The sequence below is a fragment of the Gallus gallus genome, chromosome 2, assembly GCF_016699485.2.
Source record: "Gallus gallus isolate bGalGal1 chromosome 2, bGalGal1.mat.broiler.GRCg7b, whole genome shotgun sequence".
NCBI lineage: Eukaryota > Metazoa > Chordata > Aves > Galliformes > Phasianidae > Gallus > Gallus gallus.
This window is the reverse complement of record NC_052533.1, coordinates 41,863,956-41,888,570: the sequence shown is the minus strand read 5'-3', so window position 1 is coordinate 41,888,570 and position 24,615 is coordinate 41,863,956. Positions and strand designations below refer to the sequence as shown.

The 24,615-nt window shown below is 40.8% G+C and overlaps 1 protein-coding gene across 9 annotated transcripts in view; it reads left to right on the top strand.

The window, feature by feature from the left end:
• Positions 1–24,615, top strand: part of CPNE4 (copine 4) — a 340,611-nt gene that overhangs the window by 270,880 nt on the left and 45,116 nt on the right. For all 9 annotated transcript variants that reach the window (XM_040696670.2, XM_040696668.1, XM_040696669.1 and 6 more), the window contains one exon: positions 20,240–20,338. In XM_040696670.2, the coding sequence (XP_040552604.1) occupies positions 20,240–20,338 (99 nt within the window). The remainder of the gene's footprint in view (positions 1–20,239; positions 20,339–24,615) is intronic.

Here is a 24,615-nt window from a genome sequence, read left to right as displayed (position 1 = left end):
TTTTTCTAAGTAGCTCTGTTGAAGAATGATACAAAACTGGTATCCTTGTTCCTGCTATCCCAGTCTTGTAATCTTCACATACTAGGATAGGGTCACAGAACCACAGAATCACAGAATTGCTCAGGTTGGAAAAGACCTTAAAGATCATTGAGTCCAACCACAGCATAACCACACTACCCTCACTCTAACAACCCTCCGCTCAATCATATCCCTGAGCACCACTTCCAAACTGTTTTTAAACACATTCATGTATGGTGACTCAACCACCTCCCTGGGGAGCCTACCTATTCCAGTGCTTAACAACCCTTTCAGTAAAGAAGTTTTTCCTGATATCCAACCTAAACCTCCCCTGGTGCAACCTGAGGCCATTTCCCCTCGTCCTGTCACCTGTCAGCAGTGAGAGGAGACCAGCCCCGCTCTCGCTGTAATCACCTTTGAGGTATTTGAAGAGAGCAATAAGGTCTCCCTTCAGCCTTCTCTTCCCCAGGCTAAACAGCCCCAGTTCCTTCAGTCTCTCCTTGTAGGGCGTACTTCTTTTGTGAAACATGGAACCATCATCATTAAGTCAGTTCTTCATTTTGTCACAATCCATAGTAGAACTGACTGTACCGTGAAGAGATGTCCTTTGCTTTACTTCTGGCCAGTTTTTCTAAAGACAGAGACCTCGCACTTGCAGATTGCTTGCAAGTTTTTTTTTCCCAGATGTTCCTTCCAAGAGCCCCATCCAAATGCCGTTCAAGGTCAGTGAGACAGTTCTCAGTTGGTGTAACTGATACAGTTCCATTTACTTCCGCCAGTGTTGACAGTCTGCATCAGATGATGCCCCCTAATCTTTGCCTTAGAGAGAATTGTTTTTGCTATATATGACTGGTATTAGATTGCATACTTTATATTCATACTGCATACAGTACACTGCTAAGTAGGTTAGGCTCCTCTGTGCTGCCTACTTGTCTCAAGACTAATGTTGTTCCGTTTCATAATGACATAATGGTGCCACCTGCAGTCCAGAGCCTTATACAAGTGATTTCAGATAATGTGGTTCACAGTAATGAAAGCATTGAGCACAGTGACATGAAGGGTGGCAATAATCAGTCATTTGTAGAAGCCACCACATTTTAAGAAGCCTGCTTTATTTTTGTTACCATAGTAAGAGCTTAATTTTCTCACACTTTGCCTTGAAAATGAAGTTAATGACACCAAAATCATTGAACTGTTGTCAGAGGCATCTGATAAAACTCAGTAGCATTACTCTCTGCAGCTCTGTATGGTATCGAGTGTGCTGGCACACTTCATTGTAAATTTCAGTCTCTGTGCACTCAACACAAATTTAGAAAACCTGAGCCCTGGCTAAACCGTGTTTGAACCTGAGAGATTTTTTGTTCTTATTGATGTATGATGGGTATGATCGGAATGATTGATTTATTGTTTTTCTTTTGGGCACTTCTCATCTGTCTGTTGGCTTTTCTCTTCCTCTTTTTTTGGGGGGGAGGTGGGGGGAGATGGGAAAACATCGCTCTCTGTGCCAAGGAATGTTCAACTATTGAATATTCTGTTAGGAATTCTTTGTTACTATGACTTTAGTATGTGGAGCTTAGCATGGTTTTCAGTGGTTTTTCTTTCTTCTTTTCACTGTTGTTAAAGAGAGAGTAATTTGTGCTTTAGGTATATGGAGGAGAATCTTTCTCTGAAAAGTGATGACTTATACAGAGACAATGTGGAAACATACTACGTGGTTCGGGAAACTGGGAGAAAGATCATGATGAAGCAGAGAAAATATTCAGAAATCTCGTTAGTTCCAGTTGCAGTAGTTTAGAAGGAAGAACTTGTTATTTATTTCTTGTGATTTTTTTTTCCCAGTTACTTTTCTTTGTGGGTGGTCTTCAGAGAATATCTGCCGACTTCCTAGACAAATCCCTTTATTCTGCCTGAATATTATTCTCTGTGTAGGGTCTTTTATTTTACTGAAATGTGATTGTTGTTTAGTAGCTACCCTATTGATACAGATACTTGTTTTATTTAAACGTCCTCATGTCCTTTAATCACAGTGAGGTAAATCATCCACATGAGAAAGAAATAGGGGTTATAATTACATGAAATTAAATGTTTCATTCACTTTCTTCTTCCATTAGTAATTATTTTAATGATAGTTTTATAATACACCTAGCAGAGTAATGAAAGAATGTCCATGCCTACATCATTTTCTTGAACGTAAAGGAAATTGCACATTAGTCTGACAAAATGTTGACATTACAGAATGAATTATCAGCTCAGTTTTAACGAGGCCTCTTTTTATTCACCTCCAATTATTTGTTCTGTAATTTTGGTCATTTAAGCAACCTAAGTTCCTGATTGTTTATTCAGAGAGCGTACTTAGCTAGCTAAGCACTGTGACTTCCAACCACTTATTTGGATTACAATAATAGAGCTTAGCTTTCTTAAGTCTTGTTTTTGAGTGCAAGCTGCTCTCTTTGCTGAAGCTCTTTTTCCTGAAATGCTGCATTTCTGGAGCACAGATACTATGAGGAGCAACTGAGGGATCTGGGATTGTTCAGTGTGGAGAAGAGGAGGCTCAGGGGAGACCTGATTGCTCTCTACAGCTGCCTGAAAGGAGGCTGTGACAAAGTGGGGGTCAGCCTCTTCTCCCACATAACTAGCAATAGCACTAGAGGGAATGGCCTCAAGTTGCATCGGGGAGGTTCAGGTTGGGTATTAAAAAATACTCCAAAAGAGTGGTGATGCACTGGCACAGGCTGCCTAGGGAGATGGTAAAGTCACCCTTCCTGGACGTGTTCAAGACACGTTTAGGTGTTGTACTATGGGACAAGGTTTAGTGGAGACATACTGGTGGTAGGTGGATGGTTGGACTGAACGATCTTGGAGGTTTTTTCCAGTCATGGTGATCCCATGATTCAGTGATTTCGTTTCTTTCTCAGGTCAACAGAGGACTCTGCTAAACTCAGCAGTTTGCTAGTTTGATACAACATAATATACTCCAGAGTAATAAATACACTATTTTTCTCCCTCTTCTCTTCTCTATTCTACCTTGCAGTATTATTCAGTCTGAGGTGTGTTAATTTAACTTGAGAGCAGGCAAACTGAAACATACAGTGTTTATTTTAGAGAAATTTCACAGACAGGCAGCCACTTCCTTTTGTTTGATCTTGTAGTTCCTGCATAGCCTGGTTAGTGATTTGAAGTGGGAAGGAGGGCATAAAAAATGAGCAGGTATGTACAACATCTCCATTTTATTCTTCTGTGCCGTTTGACCATGGAAGTATTTTAAGTTACTCTTTACAGCCTGGTAATCTTCAAGTACACCTAGATTTAATTTAACTCATGAGAAGTGGTGATGGAACCACAAGCAGTGAAGGACTTTGGCTGTTCCACATGGTAATTAGAATGTCTTGCAAGGTATCACCCACTGCATGTTGGGCACCCACCTCTAAGGTGAACATGCCATCTCCTCAAGAGCATGCAGAAATGCTCAGTGACAATCCATGGCAGAAAGCAACAAGTAATGCTGCTGCAGGCTGACTTGCAGGGGTTGTGGAGACGTTAGAAATGTAATTGCTCATGTTGGAACCAGGCCAGTGAGTAGGGTCAGCTCTCTTAGCCTTTGAAGGTGTGTTTTGGCATGTTCCTGCTGCAGCAGCAGCACTTGAAGTTGTAGCAGGGTTTTCTGCAGCAAGCTTCAATCCCATCCTGAATCTGGAAAGTGGCCCTCGTGCTGACAAACTGTCACTGATCAGTCAAGTAACAGCAGTGCCAGCCACAGTGTAGCACATAGGATCTTTTGCCAAAATCAAGTTTCACTGGGCTAGGGTAGAGTTGTACCTCTCCCTCCTTGTTTAAATGCCACTGATGATATTCATATATTGATTTCTTTGTTTAGTACTAATCTTCATTTGTTTATTTTAAAGGCAGAGACATGCTTGGAAACTGCAGTATTTTCAAAGCTGCTTTATCTGTTGGAAAAGTGATAGTTCAGTGGAAACAGAGAAATCTCAACGATTTCTTGACGCCAGACAATATTGTCTCCTATTGCCACTGGAAAACATGTCAAGAAACTGAATTTGAATGGGTATTTCCATTTTGGAAACCTTAACCTTGGGCTTCTCACTGCTGCTTCTGGGCAGTATGGATTCTTGTTTGTGAAAACATGAATACATCAGATTTTGTTGAGGTGATTTCTTACTATACTTTGAATGTCCCCTTAGTCACAACAAATCACTTAAAAGTGAGAAACAGGACAAGCACAGAAACTCTTCAGAACGAATATGTCACTTCACAAAAAGCATCATCTGCTCATAAATGAAGAGAGAGATACAAAATTAATGAAATAAATTACTGTTTGCACATGCTTTGCTTTGCCTATTTGGAAAAAAAAAATCGCAATAGTGATTCAAGTCTTGAACTATATTCTGGAGTGTTTTGTGTACAGCAGCCTATTTATCTCTTAGAGATATTGTTATGCTGCTCACTGTATTGCTACACTCACTATCAGACTCCTTTTCATTGCCGTATACATTGCTGAAGTTCCTTACGAGTCTGGCTTTACACAACATCATGTTTCCTTGCTCAAGAGGTGGGAAAGCATATATATTGCTTTCATGTAAAGCAATGTTAATACACAATTTTAATTTTTGATTTGGACAATATATGCAATAATACACTGTGTAATGTATTTTATAGTGTGTTTTATGTTATATATTAGATATTAATATATAATCATGCCACATTAAAATATTAACTATATATACAAGGGCTGCTCTGAAAGTAATGCATCCTATTTTATTATGCTGTCCCATGTTGTCAGAAGTGGGTGTTGGTGGTATGACAGTAGAGGTTGAACCTTCCCTCCAGTACCCCATTTCATGTTGTTGCCATGTTACAGATGGCAGCAGAGGAGTAGCGTGATAGAATGGCATCTGATATGGAAGTGCAAATGAAGCAAAGATGTGTCACTGATTTTCTCCATGTGGAAAACAGTGTCCCCACTGACATTCATCAATGTTTGCTGAAGGTTTCTGGAGACCAACCAGTAGATGTGAGCACAGTGAGGCGATGGGTGGTGGATTTCAGCAGTGGCAGTGGCAACAGTGGGTCACCTTCACTGGTGCAGGTTTTAGGAGTGCAGCATGCAGGCTTTTGTTCATCACTGGTGAAAATGCGTAGCTAATGGTGGTGACTGTGTTGAAGAATAGCGTTTTGTAGCTGAAAATTCACTCTATCAAATAGTGTTATTGTGCACTTTGTTATAGTTTCCATTGAAATAAATAGAAGCATTACTTTCAGAGTGGCCTACATATATTCCACAGTGTCCCATCCACTCCACTGGGAAGGTATCTGGCTGGATTCGATGCTGTATAAATTACTGTTATCTCACCGCTCAGGCTTTCATCTCCTTTCTGCATCATTTCACCCATGTGGAAACCTCAGTGGTTCTGCTTTCCTCAGCCAATCTGCTACCACGCTTTTTCTCCCTTCTCTCCATGTTTCTGTCTTTAAAAAAATATTCTTCCAAAAGAGGCTACTGGGAGACTGAGGATGCTTGGGTTGCCCAGTCTGGAGAAGAGGACGCTGAGAGGTGATCTCACTGCAGCTCCCTGAGGAGGGGAAGCAGAGAGAGAGGTGCTTGGATCTCCTCCTGGCAGAATGGGGATGGCACAGAGCTGTGCCAAGGGAGAGTCACAGTGGGCATTAGGAGATATTTATCATGAGGGTGATCAAATGCTGGAAATTCTTAGGGAAGTGGTTGATATTCTGGGCCTTTTATTGCTCAAGAGGCATTTAGATAACGTCCTCAATTACATGCTTTAGCTTTTGGTTAGCACTGGCGTAGTCAGGCAGCTGGGCCTGATGGTCTTTGTATGTTCTGTCTGACTGAACTGTGCTGTGCTATGCTGTGCTAATACCTTCAAGTCTGCTAGTCGTGTAGCACAACTGTGGTGCTGGGCACTGTGGGTTTGCAGGCTGCTCCTTCCTGATTCTCAAAAGATCCTGGAAACAGGTGTAGTGGTTGGAAACACAGGGACTCCATGCCTGTGTGCCAGTTCTCTGAAGTTTCCATGCCATGTGACATGTAGCCTTATTGAAAGTGTTCTTATGGGAAGAGACAAACCAAGAGAGTAAGGAGTAGTTAGTGAGAACTCTTAATTATGGGAAATATTTGTAAAACACTTGAATGGGTACAAGATGAAAACAAATAGACAAAAGAAGTCTGCTTACTTTTAGGCAGGCAGTTAGTGTAGTCTGTCTGTTTTCTACCTAGATCAAGAAGAAAAAGCAGAAATTACATTACTGTGTGTGTACAAAAAAACAGCAATCTGAATAATTATGTAAAAGCTGTACTATATATCAGGACTGTTACCGTCTGTTCCATGCTTTTAGCTTGTACGTTTCCAAGAAACAGGAAAATATCTGCTATTTAGCTGGCATATAATCTCTCTTGAAAGATCCAGACACCATGTCATGATCTTAATATAACTTTTACTGGAAATCTTTGATGATGCATTGCTGAGGGAGCTTGTGGCAGTGCAGTGGCTTAGATTCTGTATTGAGATGCTTTCAGTGTCTGTGAAGGAGATTAATTCAATGCTAAACTTGACGTAAGACATAAACCAAAACTGACCAGAAAGTAAACGTATGAGCAGTACTAAAAGAGGCTGGGGGCTTTTCTTTTTAAATACATAATCTGTGCTAGAATTAACAGAAGATATACTGAGGATTCACCTTGAAGCACCTGCGTGTTTGTATGAGGGCAATAATTGAATTTCGGAACAACAACACAAAAAAATCCTGAAACAAAACAAAACAAAAACAAAAACCGAAAACCTGAAATGAGGCCCCTTACAACCAATGATGACTGCTGTGATGAATGCAAAACATTCAGGAGAAGTTTCATGAGAATGGATTTTTAAGATCCTGCATGTGAGTGAATATGAGAAGACCTTTATTCTCCCACACTTTCACCCTTAGGTTTAACCTTTAATCTCAACCTCTTTATTTTAGCCATTTCAGTTATAGTGGCTTATGCACTGGTTCTCTACTTAATCTAGAAATATGAATATTTCAGTTTGTTTTATTTTCCTCCGGAAACGTGGTTTAGAATATTATTCTAGCAAACATTCAGAATTGTTTTGCACTTACTAATTGATTTCTTGTCCAGATTATACTAGAAACCTTCTGTGTTTGAACCCTCTGCCAGTCTTTATTTTATAAATCATCCCAAACTGAGGAGATCTACCTCTATGGCTGTTTATACGGCTGTATCATCCACTGAATAGAGTGACCAGTTCAGGGCCATTAAACCCAGTGCTGTTTGCCAGGTCATTCTTTTGCAATGACATCCAAGAGACATGTGTAATTAACTCCCCCACTGATTGACAACAGAAAGAACAGTGTAATCAGTCACTTTGTATAAACAGTCCTCATTATTGCAAGTAGTGTTTGGGGACAGATTTGTGCTGCTCTGGTGGGGAAGAACATTTCGTACTCCTTCTGCCAACTGTCATCAACTTCCTTTCCTGCTCTAGATGTAAGACAACGGTTGAATTTTATCTGCTGACTTTCAGTGCACAAAATAAAGCTAATTTGAGTCTTTTAGGAACCAAGAATAAACAATGGGAACTGGATGGAGTCCTGTTCTGTCTGAGAGATTATTGATCGCGCATGAATTGCGATAAATTTCACTCATGTGCTTGCAGCTTCTCCAGTAGGTACATCAGAGAGCGTTGGTGATGAGCAATGCCTTTTTGGTAAGCAGGGAACTGTTTGCTAGGTGAGCACGAATCTCAGATACATGCTGATAACAGGGGAAAGCACTACCGTGTCAGTAAATGAATTTATCAGCTCTGCTTTTGGAAGAGAGGGGTATTTTTTTTGCTTAAGGACAGGACAGCTTGAGAATTGAGGATGGATACTCTCGGAGAAAACTACATGAGAAGTATTGATAACCTCACTGATGAAGCACTAAAGGAGCCTCAGAACAGTTTGCACATAAGTTTTTGCTGTTACATTTTGCTACCGTTTTTGTGTTTATTAATTGTTAAAAAGTTACACATTATGGTATGGCCTATTTGGACAAAGGCATAGGCTCAAGAAGTGAAATCTTGTTGATGCAGATGGGCTGTCACCGTTTCATATTTGCTTTAAAAATGCTACAGAGTGCAGTCTCATCTGTTAGACAACTAAATCTCCACAAACACAAGCAGGCTACTTAAACATTATTATTCAATTTCTGGGTTACGTATTATGTTACTACTGTTGTTTTGAATGAGGAAATAGAAAAAAAGGAATGTTGCAGTTAACACAGAGTTCTTTACCCTTAACATAAAGAAATTGTAGTGTCTAATATGTAGGCAATACAACTACACAGACATTTGTTTTAGACCATTGTGCACATCTAAATTTGCATTCATGTCCATGCTAAACCTGTTTAGTAATTGTGAAGTTTCTTCTGTGTATCATGAGGATTTTGTTGCATAAGTGTTCTTGTGACTGCAAAGTAGTTGTTTATTTCTTGTCACCACTGAAACCTGCAGTCATTAAAAATCTAGTTGTAAGTCATCCTTCAAGTGATGCAACTTTTTTTTAGCACATTTGTCTGTTTCAGGGGAATATATCTAGGGTGCGTTTGTACACACTAAATAGGGTGAAAAATCTGTGTCTGAGGCTCCTAGACACCCTTGTAATGCAAATAAAGATAGTCGACAAGCTACATTTTATAACCAATTGATTTTGAAATGACCCTGCTTCTTCTTACCTACTGTGATCAGTCAAGAGGAGACAATATCCAGTTGTGAGGCTTCTCATCATTGCTTGAGACACTGCCAATGTGCTCAAATCCCTTGTGGTATAGAGAGGTGGATGTGATAATGGCAGTTCTGTAAAAGGCCCTTTTTTCATTTGGCAAGAAGTGAAATATGCTCAGGCTGGTCTTGTGTCACTGCTGTCAATAACACGACTCGCTCATCTAATGTAGTATCAGAGGACCTGCCATTCTTAGTAGAAAACTGTGGATTTTCCTTCCTTTCTCTCTTCTCTCCAAGGTAGATAATTTTGAAACCAAACTTCACGTGAGCTTAGATCTAAAGGAACATTGTTTTTCTTTGTGTTTTGACTGTTGTCTGGGGTGTTGTATTTACGGTAGCTTGTGAAAAGGAATGTTGAATCACTTGCCATTAACCAAGAGGAAGCTGTCAGTGAGTGTTGTCTCAAGTCTCCAGCTGTGTCAATAGGCAAAGGATCTGAAAACAGTACAATCCTATTAACTTTTGATACACATCAGTTATCACTGCTTATGTCAAGAAGCAAGGCACTATGGCATTGATGAAATCCTGGCACCTGTTGAAGTTAATAGGAAACATCTCCTAACAAATGCCTGTAACAAAGCTGGGATTTTAACTAATGCTATGCTTGTCTATTGTTGGGAATCAGTTAATTCAAATTCAACGGAAATGTAGTTCTCAAAAAGAATATAATCAAGAAGGTAACTTTGAAAGTTGTTTCTAGATTGCCTTCATAAAGGCTGCACAAGCTTAATGGTATAGGGTGTAAGCTCTTTCTTCCCTATTAGTCCAGTTCTTTGAGTAGTTCAGTTTGAAGAATGGAGATTTAATATATACATATATATATATAAATATAATTTTTTTTTTTTGAAAATGTTCAAATATTTTATCTACAGTGCTCTGAAAAACACTTTACTTCAGCCAGTGAGAGACTTGCAAGAAGCATTTGTTCATTCCTGCTGGTACACTGTTCTCACTGGAGCCCAACTTCAGAGGAAATCTGAAATGAGCCACGAAAAAAAAGTTTATTTACAATTGTTGGAGAAGCGCAGCCATTGAAAAGAGAAAATGAAGTGGTGGCCAGCTTGGGTGAAAAAACCCAGACTGAGGAATGTCACAGAAAGCAAAAAAGACCAAATTCAGTTATTCTTCAACATGTAACCCAGGTTTGTGATGTGGGCAGTGAAGAATTAAGCCTTGAAACATCGTGAATACAGAAATAAGACAACATGAAGTGCTTTAGCTTTAGTACTGAAAATTTTACGTAGCTTTTCTCATACCCAAGTGGGGGAGAGCAAATAGGTGGCAGATAAAGACCTTCCTATAAAAAGCCCTTTGAAGTATTCCAAATGCGGGGTATATACTTCAGGGAGGTTCAGCAGTTTACTTCGTTATCAAGAAATAATAAACCTGTTGAGAGAGACCGTTCCAGAAAAATCACTTTGATGATCAAGTAAATGTTTTGGTGGGGTTTTTTTTCTGAGACTTTTTCACCTTTTCTGTGAGGCATTTCTGAGATCTTTATTTTTTTCATCCTGTAGAATGAACCGAAGACAATTTTCTGTTTTTAGCCTTATGCCACCTCACAGTACCTGCAGCTTGGGGTGGTTATAGAAGTACTGCAGGTCACTGACATTTGCCTCAGGATTTTGTTTTCTCCCCCTTGCCATATCTGTATGTCGTTTCACAGAAGCGTAAGGAAAAGGCTCCCACAGCAACCTGTGTTCAGAATTAAACCATTTTTCCTATACTGTGGTCCTGTAACCTAGTTAGGGACTGCAGGCATTTAATGAACGATAATTCTCTTCCTTCAAAGGTATCCTGTAGATACTGAAGGAACACCACATGGATAAATTTCCTTTTTCATGCAGTGTGTGAGCTATGATCTCACCTGCATTGGAGCCAGATCAGGCTAAGAAGCCTCATATTGAAGGGACTCCTCTGGTTGCTTGGGCTGCTGCCTTGCTGGCTGTTTTTGCCCTCCTGCTGGGATAAGAATTCTGGATAGTGGGCATTTAGCCTTCTCACCCACCCGAGTTTAGTCCCAAGTAAGTGAAGTCCTTTAGGTTGAGGGTGTTCCAGTACTGTACCTCTCCATCTAGCTGGTAAGGTAATGCCAGCAGAAATTGCGCCAACATGAACAGTCATTTTCGGACTTGGAGCTTAAGCACAGCTGGACAAACAAACTCAGGCTTGCAAGACTGGGAATTTTCTAGTTTTTGGTGTTTTGTGTTTATTTATTTATTTTTTTCTGTAATCTGCAGTGTCTGGCAGGCTGAGGGAAAATCAAATGGATTATTTTCAGGAAGTACATTTTCGTGATCTGGCTGTGAGCTACCTCCAGATAGAGTTTAGTCATGAGGCTCCCTGCCAACCTATTAAAAACTAACCTTCAGAACATGTTTTGCTCAGTGAAAACACAGTCTAACTCTCATAATGAGACTTGGAAAACCACTCTGTTGACTTGAGTCATGTCACAGATATTAAACCTTAAAAAATAAAGTTTGAGTTTGGATCATATGGTCAAAATCTGAGGTAGAAAATTCTAATTTTGCTATTGAATTACCAAACAAAGATGTCTTACTCTGTTGGAGACACTGAATTTGGAAATTATTTTATTTCTTATCTTAACATCATCACATCACAGGGCATCACTGTTGGCTGCAGCTAAAAGATGGTTAATAAAGTCCAAATGATATTTTGTGAACTAAAATTAAAAATGTGGAAGGGAGTTTTTGCTCACACAGAGGTACTGAGGGTAGGAAATTAAGCCAGAGTAGGCCGTGCTGTTGTAGCTCCAGTGCCAATGCAATTTTTCTCAGTTCTCATTGCAGTGAGAGTATTGCCAATATCTAGAGTTGATGAGAAAGCTAGGTAGAAATAAAATCAGAAAAATTTCCATCTGCATCCATCCAAGAGATTTTTTTCTTCCTAAAATGTACCCTTCCTCTTCCTCTCCTCAGTAAAAAAGTTCTATTTCAGCCTGGAAGCTGAAGAAATGAAGGTGTGGATAACCAGGATGGATTCTTTGATGGCCTTATTTACCAAATCTGCTGGTTCAGTCAAGTATAGTGCTGCTCCTTGACAGATCTTGAAACAGTGTTCCCTCTCCGTGCTACAGCAGATACCTTAGGGAGGGGGGAAAGACCATGTAGGCATGAGTGATGTTGTCCATCTTTCCAGTTAGCAATATTCTACTACCATGTAGGTTTGGACAGTCAGAAGTTTTTGTTCTCTGAGTTTGAACTTGTAACCAGTAGATAGAAGAGTGACTTCTTTCATCAGTTACCTGAGCACTGATTTAACAGTGTTTAGAATTAAATATATGGAAACTCTCCTTAATTAATGAGACCTTTAGTACAGTGTAAGTGCACTATTAATTGTCTGCTTAAGATACCTGTAGGAGGGCAGAGCCAAATAATACATCAAGGTTTACCTAGAGAAAAAGGGTTATTTATGCAGGATTTGTTTTGAAAAGCACATAGGGTAGGGCCTTCTTAAAAACAAAAAACAAAAAAGCTTATAAATATTTCATAGGGAAATAATCCTTTGATTGCCACGTCTGGTCTTGATTCTGAATGCTTTTCAAAGGTGCTTCCCTCCTTGTTTTGTCTGTCTGAACAGGCTTCTATAAAAACTTCTGCGTTCCAGTATATTTTAGAAATATTTTTCACGTATGATTGAAATGCAGAATTATTCATGTATGCGGAATGTTTTTCAGAGAATAACAAATGATTTCTATGGCAAAACGTGAAACTGAAAAAAGGAAGTTGTAAGGGATGTATTTGCAGACCACCCTTTCTCCCTTAGCTGTAATTGTGCAAATGGCACTGACGTAGTACTGTCATTGGCTGCCTTTTACATGTTGCCAGTATAAAGATTAAAGTACCAGCTGGCTTTCTGAAAACTGAAGTTATCAAACCTCAAGCTTGAAACAAATAGGCTGTTTGGGATGGCATTTTAAATGTAATTTCACTTTGCTCATCTCTAGTTAAAATTCTAAGCACAAATCAGCAGTCGGAGTTTTTCCTACACATAAGATGTAGAATTATAGCAGAAATTTTTCAAAGCACCTTTTCCTGGAGGTCTGCATTAGCCTTGGGTCTATTCTCGTGTTTGTATACTCCAATGGGGGTCTATTGTTGTGTTTGTGCTCCATTGGGCGTCTATTCTTGTGTTTGTGCTCCAATGGAGTATTAAGATGTAACCTGAAAAGTAAAGTTCATTGAAAAATTCACAGTAAAGTTTGTGAGTTTTTTTCCCAGGGTGAAATAACTATTTTTTCAAAAACATTATTGAGAAGTAGCCATCATTACGAAAAATATACCTTTTGCATATCTATATTGATTTTGCTAGGACATCTTTGGCATGTAATTCACTTAGTGTTGCCTCTAGGACCTTAAATCATTTGCACAATCATTTCAGAAAAATATATTTCTTTTTAGGTCATGCTTCATCTCTGAAATCCATTTTTTCGTGAAAAATTTAGAAAGTAATTTCAGTGAATATTGACTAACTTATATTAACGGGAAACTTTACAGAAAGAAGAAATGAAGCCTTTTCAAGCTGTATGAAACAGATACATTTTCAGGTTTATTCCTTTGTGTGAACTAAATTACTTTTTCTTGTTTTCCTTTCTTGTTATTTCAGTTTTTAATTAGGACATAATGATTTTTAATGAAGATCTCATCAAAAGAATTCACCCAGGCTATGAGTGATAGAAATATTGTTTAATTATGTTCCAGGTAATGCAACCACCAGCGGAAGCAGAAGCCCCTTCTCATTTGATTCTATTGTTGTATAAGATTTACTCTATAAACAAACACACGTAGGAATCCCTCTCCCTGCCTCTGTCCCCCTCTCGCCTCTGAGATCAAAGCAATTAAAAAGGAAGTACATGTCTTAGGGAAAAATATCTTTTTGATCTGGAGAAGTTTTCCTTTACATTGCCTGCATAGAGAAAAGTAAGCACAATTTCAGGTAATAGAATAGCAAAGCAACAGAGCACTCAGGAACCTGGTTTGTGCCTGACCAGTGAGCTATTTCAGCTGATTAACATCTGGAGCTATATGACATAGGTTTGGACCCTTTCCCTGTGAGCAGCCCTTTGTAGCACTGCTGCACTTCTTCTGTATGAATCAGAGAAATTCCACTTGCATTGAACAGGATCTCTTCCTGAGGATAAGTGGAACAGTGCTGAAAGTTCAAAAAAGGCCATTATACAACGGTCATTACTGTCATTATACAAAAAGGAACCTAAATGATAGTGTGGGTGGTAGTATACTGCCTGGAGAAATCCTGGGGTATGAATTTACAGATATCATCACCTGTGTTCTTTCTACAAAGGGAACCTGAGCTCTTAACAGCATTTTAAATTCAGTAAACTGGCTTAGATTAAATACCTTCTTTTGCATCCAGTCAAGGCATCTCACATAGACATTTTGTAGAGAAGAGGTCAGTTACTAGCTTTTGGCTGTGATTGGAGTTTGTTAATGATGTGTGAGAACCTACTTGTTGTAAGTTAAGTTCTTGTTAGAGGGTCTTTCTCTTGAAAGTTCTTCTGTCCTTTTGCTCTTGCTGAAAGAATTTGGTCATTTTGCCCATGCCTCAAGCATTCTTTTGAGTCCCACACCCTCAAAGTTCATTTAAATACCACTGGTTTGATGATTCAGTGAAAAATGATTGGCTACAGTGCTTAGATACCTACTTTGTATTATTCAGTATAAATGAAGATACATTAAAAGGCTGGCTAGATAGTGTAGCCAGTGAATATGCAAGTCTTTTTTGCTACAATTAATACCAGTGCATGCTTAACTCTCAAGATCCAGTTGAGATTCAGCAACTTCAGTTCCCTTCTGGGTGAATTCAGAGCGCCCTTTAGACAAAGCAGACTTCAACTTGCTTCAGGTTGGCAACAGTCTGAGCAGCAAACCTGTCTTCTTCTCAAGTTGCATGATCACCAGCAGTGGGTTAAAAACACTGAGACTGGCTCAGATGGGACTTGATAAAACCAACTGTCCCTAAGCCTGATACCCCCCTGGTGCAGCCCCATCACAACTAGTAATGCAGGTCATACATGCCTTTCTCAGCAGAGAGCTTCTCTACCACTCCACTGACCCAGTCTTTCATGGCACACCCAGGCAGATCTGCAGTACTCCTTGTGAGATAGCAGAGATGGCTTTGAGGCAATTCTGCTTGTAAAGAAAAACAACGAAAATAATGGTTTGGTATAAAGATGTAAGGGCTTTTGATTCTGACATTGTATGCAGGCTTTAGCTAGGGAGACCATGAGACTGAATTTGGGATTTTGTTCTTTAATACTGTAAGCTACTTTATTGCTTTTGGGCTCACTATGCACTTTGTCTTGCCTAGATGAATTTTATTTAGCTATATCTGTAAAATAAAATTCTCACAGCTCAAAGTCATTGACATATTCATATTTATGCATGAATTCATGAATGACTAGCAGCAGGATTTGGCTTTAGTAGTCACTGTTGAGCAGCAGAGGAGAGCATTAGAGAGGTTAAGATTGGAGGCAGCCTGGGCTGCAGTGACCATGCCCTGGTGAGTTTGAGATCTGGAGGAATGCAGGCCTGGCAAGGAGTAGAGTCAGGACCCTGAAATTCAGGAGAGCAAAATTCCAGCTGCTTAAGGAACTGCTGGGTGGGATCCCCTTGGAAAGTGTCTTTAAGGGCATAGGAGCAGCACAGAGTTGGCAGCTCCTAAAGAAACCCTTCTGGAAGCACAAGCGCTCTCCATTCCTCAACAGAAGAAATCAAGCAGAGGAGGCGAGCGACTGGCATGGCTGAGCAAGGGCCTGTAGCTTCAAGTGAGGGAAATGAGGGAAAGGTACAAGAAGTGGAAGCAGGGCTGTGCAGGCTGGGAAGAATGCAGGCATGCTGTCCATGTGTGCAGAGATGGGATCATGGATTTATGGAGCAGAATGTCTTGAGGGAGATCACACGGCATGTACAGGACAACCGGGGAATCAGGCCTAGCCAACTTGGGTTCATGAAGAGCAGGTCCTGCTTGACCAACCTGATCTCGCTTTATGATCTAGTGACCCCTATGGTGGATGAGGGAAAGGCTGTTGATGTGGTCTACCTAGACTTCAGCAAAGCCTTTGACACTGTCTCCCACAGTATTCTGCAGAAGCTGGCAGCCCATGACTTGGACAAGTACACTCTTGGCTGGGTAAGGAGCTGGCTGGAGGGCCAGGCCCAGAGAGTGGTGGTGAATGGAGTAAAATCCAGCTGGCGACCGGTCACGAGTGGTATTCCCCAGGGGTCGGTGCTGGGGCCTGTCCTGTTTAATATCTTTACTGATGACCTGAATGAGGGCATTGAATGCACCCTCAGTAAGTTTGCAGATGACACCAAGTTGGCTGGAAGTGTCGATCTGCCTGGGGGTAGTGAGGCCCTACAGAGGGATCTGGACAGGCTGGATAGCTGGGCTGAAGACAGTGGGATGAGGTTCAACAAGACCAAATGCCGGGTCCTGCACTTTGGCCACAACAACGCCAGGCAATGCTACAGGTTTGGGGCAGAGTGGCTGGAAGACTGTGTAGAGGAAATGGACCTGGGGGTATTGATTGATGTTCGACTGAACATGAGCCAGCAGTGTGCCCAGGTGGCCAAGAGGGCCAATGGCATCCTGGCTTGCATCAGAAATAGTGTGGCCAGCAGGAACAGGGAAGTAATTGTCCCCCTGTACTCAGCACTGGTGAGGCTGCACCTCGAGTACTGTGTCCAGTTTTGGGCCCCTCACTGCAAGAAAGACATCGAGGCCCTGGAGTGTGTTGAGAGAAGGGCAACAAAGCTGGTGAGGGGTCTGGAGCACAGGCCTTATGAGGAGCAGCTGAAGGAGCTGGGATTGTTCAGTCTGCAGAAGAGGAGGCTCAGGGGAGGCCTTATTACGCTCTGTAGCTACCTGAAGGGAGGCTGGAGTGAGCTGGGTGTCGGCCTCTTCTCTTGTGTGACTAGTGATAGGGCTAGAGGGAATGGCTTCAAGCTACACCAGGGAAAGTTCAGGCTGGATGTTAGGAAACACTACTTTTCTGAAAGGGTGGTCAGGCACTGGAATGGGCTGCCCAGGGAGGTGGTGGAGTCACCGACCCTGGAGGTGTTCAAAGAGCGTTTGGATGTTGTGTTGGACTGGGTGATCCTGTGGGTCTTTTCCAACCTTAGTGATTCTATGATTCTGTGATTCAGTGATCAGAAAAGCCAAGGCCCAGATGGAGCTGTACTTGGCAAGGGATGTGAAAAAGAACAGAAGGGGTTCTACAGGTACATAGGCAGGAGGAGGCAGGGCAAGAAGAGCTTGGAGATAGTGGTCATGTAGAAGCTGCCCTCTGATGAATGAAGACGGAGAAATGACTTCCTCAGACATGGAAAAAGCTGAGGTACTCAGTCAGTGCTCTGCCCCAGTCTTCAGTGGTGGTCAGGCTCTGCTTGTCTGCCAGCATCCTGAACCTCCAGGTGTGCTTATCTCAGGAACTTTCTCATGTTTCCTAGAAGCATCATCTCCCACATCAGAGAGGTTTCTCCAGCCACTTCTTGCAGATCATATAATCACTAAGAATCATAGAATTATTCAGGTAGAAAAAGATGATGGAGATCATCTGATCCAGGCATCTTATTTCTAATTATTTTATTGAGTAGAACAGCAGTAATATAACCACGTGCCTCACTGAATCCTGTCTCCCAAACAAACCCCGTGACTTTTGTTTCCATCACCTACAAGAAGTATGTTCTGTGTAACCTGCGCTTTGCAGGAAACAAAGTCCGTGTGTGGAAGTGTTCCCTAAAACAGGAAAGAAATTGCAAGTAATGAATTTATAGTAGAGCCTGTGTGCATTTAAAGAAGCATGGCACAGTTTTGTAAAAACTGACAGGAAAAAGAGAATCCATCCAACCAGAATTCAGCTTTCTTATCTAAAGGAAAGGTATTTTCATAGATAACAGTGTCTTTTATTTACAGAAACAGTTGCATTGGAACACATAAACCTAAAGAAGCAATTCTGTAGAGTACAAACATTATGATAAAGAAGCAGTATGAAAGCATTAGGATTAATGTCTGAAAGCCTTAAACAGCATGTAACAGTTCCTGGAGTGGTGTGGAAGGGAAGGTCCTTGCCTGTATGCCAGCAGTGAAGTGAGGAGCCCCGCAAAGTCTGGTGCTCACTTGAAAGCTCTCCCAAGTCTGAGAACTATTTACTTTCTGGGTTAAACACTCCCGAGTTCTTGTCAGGCGGGATGGAGATGTCCTCGGGTGGCATGGGCTGATGGGGGGGTGGGCTGTCCACCTGCAGCACAGCAGGCTAGAGGGTCGGCAGCGAGGGGGGCTGCTGCAGCTGCTTGTGCAGCTTCTGCTGGTTGGATTTGGCAGGCAAGGAGCCGCCATGCAAAGTGGGCTCTGCTAGCCTCATCACCTTTTTTGGCACTGCGACCATATCTTGGATATCTTCGATGGCAAAGGGGTCGTCCATTGCGAGGAATGATCTCTTTCTCCTCCCCTGCATATCCAGATCTTTTGTTTTACACTTATGTTTGCCTGATGGTTTCTCGCCCTCAGCCTGTTTTTGCAGCAGAGGTTTGGGTTGGAACTTCTCTTTGCCTGTGCTGAGGCCGTCTGCCTTGCAGCTTTCTTGAGTTTTGTGCTGTGGGGCAGCCAAAGTCGGGGCTGGAGCATAGCTCGGCTGAGCCTGCTTTTTCTTGCTTGCATTGGTGAATGAAAGGCTTTCTGTGTGCATAGATGCAGGGAATACAGGCAAGCCTCTGCACCACTTCTTGGCCGCTGGTATGAATTCATCCTGCAGTTTGTCTGCAGAGTTGTCACCTCGGCTGCCATTATTTCACAGTCTCTCACTGTAGTGCTTCCACTTCTCCACAGGTGGACATGGATGTTGGCTGTTATGTCCTGGTGGCTGATCTTCTGCATTTTTGTCTACAGAGCGTCTCTTCAAACAGCATTTCTCTTTTGAGTGCTCTTTTCCCTCTGGAGTCTGGAATCATAGAATCATAGAATTGCTCGGGTTGGAAAAGGCCTTAAAGATCATCAAGTCCGAGCACAACCTAAGCATACTACCTCTAACATCCTTGTGCTCAATCATGTCCCTGAGCACCACATCCAAACGGTTTTTAGACACATCCACATTTCCCACCCCTGTTTCCACTTTTATTCTTTCCTTTTCTAAAACAACAACGACAACAACAATAAAGTGGAATCTCGTCTACAAACGTAATCCAAGGTCTCAGAAAATGTTAAGAATTACCACCATCTTATCCATTCCATTATAAATTCCTAATGATCTGCAAGGCCTTTGAGGCTTCTTAATCCTGACCTGCGATCCCTGATCCTTGGCTCAAGGTGATAAACTCTCCATAGAAACAACCACGCCGTGTTTACATTTTTCTGTGCTTTTTGCACATGCAGAGGGTAAATACTGTTTTTTGGGGGCTGCTTAAAGGTGAGTGAGTTTTGCTGTTGTGAGGCCCTATCTAGACTACTGCGTCCATATTTGGGAACCCCAGCACAGGAATGCTGCAGAGCTCTTGGAAATGGTCTAGAGGAGGGCCATTAAGATGATCAGAGGGCTGAAGCACCTCTCCTGTGAAGAAAGGTTGAGAGAACTTGGCTTGTTTAGCTTGGGAAAGAGAAGGTTCTGGGGGGACCTCATTGTGGCCTTCCAGTACTTGTAGGCAGTGTATAAACAGGATGGGCAACAGCTGTTTGCATAGGTTGATAGTGATAGAACAAGAGGGAATGGTTTTAAACTAAGATGGGGAGATTTACTTAGATATTTGGATGAAGTTTTTCATACAGAGGGTGGTGACGCACTGAAACCATTTTCCTGGAGTGGTTGTGGGTTGTGGGAAGCCTTGAGGCTTCGAAGGCCGGTCTGGATGTGGCTCTGGGCAGCCTGGTCTGGTAGTTGGCAACCTTGCCCACAGCAGGGGGGTTGTAACTAGATGATTGTTTAGGTTTTTTTCAACCCAGGCCATTCTATGATTCTATGACATCTTGACCACAGCAACTAGTGTTCTGAATAGTCATTGATATTTATAAAGCACTTTAGTGAGGTATGTTAATCCTAATTCAGGACACCATTTCAACCTGACCATGCAAATGTACATAGGCGGTATCTTGTTCTTCTACACCTAGCTAAAAGATGAATCCTTTCTCTCTATAATATATAAACTTGCTTTCATCAGCCAACTCCATAATACATAGCTGTCACTTGCAAGCTGTGTTGAGATTCTGCTAGTCATTTCATTTTTGTCTGGACAAGAATACGTTTTAATATCACTGGTGATTTTGTTCTAGATAACACATTCTATGGTATGCATATCATATTTCTGTGTTTTTTGTTGGTTTTTTTTTTCAGTAAAGCCTGTTTTTTATTTGAAGAAAAATGTGCTCTTATTTTCTTTTCCCTTTTATCTCTCCAGTGCATAGTTTGGGACTGGGATTCCAATGGAAAACATGACTTCATTGGAGAATTTAGCTCAACTTTCAAGGAAATGCGAGGAGCTATGGAAGGGAGACAGGTAGGTGGAAACCGTTTAATCACTGTCAGTATATGAACCTTGAGGATCAGTATTCCTGATGCATTTCTGTAATGCTGCCAATGACAGTGCCTCTTTTTTTTGTTTGTTTTCTTGGAAGTGTAGTTGTTCTGTTTATCTCCTGTATATTTTACTGTTATTACATGATAATCCAAAAATGCAGAAATCACCCTATCTTGTAGCTCCATGTCTGAAATAATGAGACTGTTTTTCAAGTTCATATTTCACAGGTATTTCTGCAATTATTTGTTTCCTTTGATCCTAGCACATGCTTTCTATTGGGTACTGTGCTGTTATGGTAAAGCGTAGGCACGAAGTACTCAAAGAACTCCCCAGCTTGCCTGTAGTCCTTTCTTGGATGAGGGTCATTCTTCATTTTTCTCCATTTTTCTTTATTTCTCATGTGCTGCACTGATTGCTACCAGCTCTAACTTGAACCTATCAGGATGAACCTAATTGGTTTCTTAAATGTCTCATAAATTACAGTTCTAAGGGAAAATAAATTTGTTAGCTTATTAATAATTTCCCTTCTTTATGTCAGCCTGATCTTTTAAAATTGAAGTTGATGGTAATTATTGAATATGATAAATGATTTGGCATATGTAATTTCAGAAACTGTTATTTTTTATTATTGCTTAACCCTGAAGGTGTTTTGATAAATTTTCTCTGGGGAAATTTAAAATGTTGTCTTTCTAATCTACTGATATTTGTAGTCACTGCTTCATGGTTATTTCAAAACTAAACAGAAATGTCTAATTAACTTTGTCTGGGCTTTACATTAGATAACAAAGGGTCAGAAAGTGTTTAGTAGTTGTTGCAGTCAGGCTGTTCCTTGCTATCTTTTGTTGATGTTCAGGAGTTTAGCATATGCTGCTTATGTGTGTAAAATACCACTGATACCTGTATCACTCGTATATTAACCTATTATAAATAAGTTTCGAACAGAACCTGAGTGTAAATGAAACCTTGTTTTGTTCCCTCAGAGTCAAATTAAGTCAGAGGATCAGGACCCACTTACAGCAGACTAGACTACATTTTTTGCTGCTTTGACAGCATTTACATGAAGTGTTACCTGCCAAACAAACCTTAAACCAAGCTGAATCTGACTGGATGTAAAACCTATCAAATAAGGTTAACTATTTCCATAGAGAATAACATTAACAACAACAGTATTATGATGGCACCTTAATTTTGTATGCAAGTGGCTATGGCTGGAAAATAAAGTGTGAAAGTGGTAAAATGTGTATATCTCCAATGTAAACATTTTCAGAACAGCATCCCAGTCCTTTCCAAATGGGCAGCTTGCGGGCCAAGACAAGAGATTTTCCATCCAGAGCACCAGGAATGTCTGTGAAAAGTGATCTATACGTATTTTATTCTGATGTGGAAGCAGTGAACACTTTTGATCTCCGGGTAGCAAAAAAGATGGTTACTCAGTCAGAAGCATGAGAAGTTAGTATAGTCATTGGTCAGTTCTTATCCTAATCTGTATAAATTCACAGAGTAGTGTCAGAGGGTGGTCCAGGAATACTTTAGTATAGCACAGTGCTGTAACATAGTACATAAAAATATATATTATATTTTTATATATAATATATAATATTATATATTATATAAAAATGTCCCAAAAATATGCATACATGTTCCACATGGCTCTTGGCACCTGATGAATGCGAGCTTCATTCAGCACTAATATCACATTAGTCAAGAACAAGTAGTAGAGAGTCTGAGCAGATCCTGATGAAAACAGTATAGTTATTTTGGAGAAGGTATTGTGGGGGAATCATGGGTTGTACCAGAAAAGTACTTTGTTTAGTAGAACATGTCAGTTGTCTTCCTGGCTGGCCAATGGAGAGCAATTACCATACTCCTTTTTCTTTTCCCCTTTCTTTCTGTCTCTCCTTCCCTCTTCCTCTCTCCTTTTTTCTCTGTTCTTTGGAAGTAACTATTGCTGCTAAAGGCAGTATATGCCATTGGTTGTGGGCCCCATAAATACATGTGTTTGTCTCAGTATCCTTTGTGCAGCATGGCATAACATGATTTGCATTTGTTTTTCTTTTCAATTTTTTTCTCTCCAAAAAAAAAAAAACTTTTACAACAGAGTGTTTACTTTGAATAAAGAGGGTTTAGTGAACCTTGACGGCAATTTACATTCAGCTGGATGAGTTGTTAAGTATTTCTAATAACAACAGCCACATCAAAGAAATGTAATTATATGTGGGTGAGGAGATGGGTAGTTTAGACAGTCTTTCTTAGAAGAGATTTTTGAAGAGATTTTTTCATAGCCTCTGAAATAGACAGTTCTAAGTCTTCTGTTTAGCATCCCCTACCATTCCAAAATTGATCATCTACTTCTTCACAATCTTGGCATGAGAAAACACAGTAAGAAGAAGTCCATTACTTTTTGTGACAGTATTTTTTAAGTGAAATACATAAAGTTTATTGTATGCCTAGGTTTGTTTTTTTTTAATGTGTGTGTAGTGGCAGTTTTATAATATTAATTTGCCAAACCTTGTAAAACAAGGCAAGAAGAGCTTTATGAAAAATTAAAGGCTGTTAAAGCTGTTGATAATTAAAAGGAAAAATTGTCTGTTAATGATAAAACCATAGGGATTTGGGGGGAAAAAGTTGCAGAAAAATAAACCACCTGGATCCTCATGCAATACAGGAGTTACATAAGTGAAAAATCTGTTCCTGTATTACAAAAAAAAAAGAATGCATGTATGTATGCACGCACACAGAAAGGGAAGGGAAGAAAGAAACCCTGCTGTGCTTACCATCTCTACTGCTATTCCACAAAGATGACTGGAGGTCTGGAGCACCTCTCCTATGAAGAAAAGGTGAGGGAGCTGGGGTTGTTACAGTTTGGAGAAGACTCTGAGGAGAACCTCATTGTGGCCCTCCAGTACTTCAAGAGAGCTTTTAAAGAGGAGGAAGACTGATCTGATAGTGACGTGACTAGGGAGAATGGTTTTAAACTAAGAGGGGAAATTTAGGTTAGATGTTAGGAAGGGATTCTTTTCTCAGAAGATGTTGAAGCACTGGAACAGGTTGCCCAGGGAAGCTGTGGATGACCCATCCCCAGGGACGTTCAAGGCCAGACTAGATGGGGCCCTGGGCAGCTTGATCCAGTGGGTGGCAGCCCTACCCACAGCAGGGAGTTTGGAACTAGATGACCTTTAAGGTCCATTCCAACTCAAGATATTCTGTGATCAGCAGCTCCTGTGGCCCGGAAGAGGGCAACAGAGGCCTTGGAAGAGGGTGCAGTAATGTGAGACATCTGCCACTTCTGTGTGGTTAATACAACAGTGTTGCCACCTCAGGAATGTGAGTGAGGCTGAGCCTTTGCTGAGGAAGCAGGAAACGTTCTGGTTTTCACTTAGTTCCTCAGCTGTAAGTTTCCATAGGAAACCTCCGATATTGATTACAAGCAGATCTTCTCCCATGATAGTTATCATTCTGGGTCAGAAGGGGAAAAAATAAAAACATCCAGTCCTCTTGTGTAGAGTGGCAACAGGAATGAATTAGCATTTCAGGCAGGAGGAGTTGTATGCTTAGAAGTGACTTGCTTTTCTTGAGGCATTGGACAAAGATAATGCAGGATGTAATGCCGCCTACTATTGATTTTTTTTATTTTTTGCCCTGTCCATTAGAGTGTGTCTACTTTGTCATTTACAAGCTATGCAATTTGTTGCAAGAGCTGCGTATGAAAAAACAAGGGATAACTGAAAGAATTGCCAAGGAGATCAGAAAATATTCTAATGTTAACCAAAGCTCTGCTATAGCACTGTAGTTCTTTCCTTATGGCCCGCTTGATCTCCTGATGTGGAAGCACAGCGTAACAAGAGAAAACAACTGCTCTGTATCATGATTTCTCTTGCCATAGTGTACATGAAGCCCTCCTGACATCTTAATTTCTCTGAATAGCTTGTGCTGTCCAAATAAATTGCCTGCATTTAATCATCACTGCTTCCCTTTGATGGTGTGCAGAATGGGTGGTTGCATCACTGACTCTTCTGAGGGTTTAGTAAGATAATGGATGAAGATGCTTGGGAAAACATCATCCTTAACTGCAGAGAGCACCATCACCCATTGAGAGATCCATGTCCTCATTACAGCAAAGAGAGGATTAGGCCCATCCACATGTGTTTGTTCAGAAGACTAGTAGGGGGAGTCCCCTGGGATTCAGTCTTAAAGAGTAAAGGGGTCCAAGATGGCTGGTCACTCTTCAAGAAGGAAGTCTTAAAGGCACAGGAGCA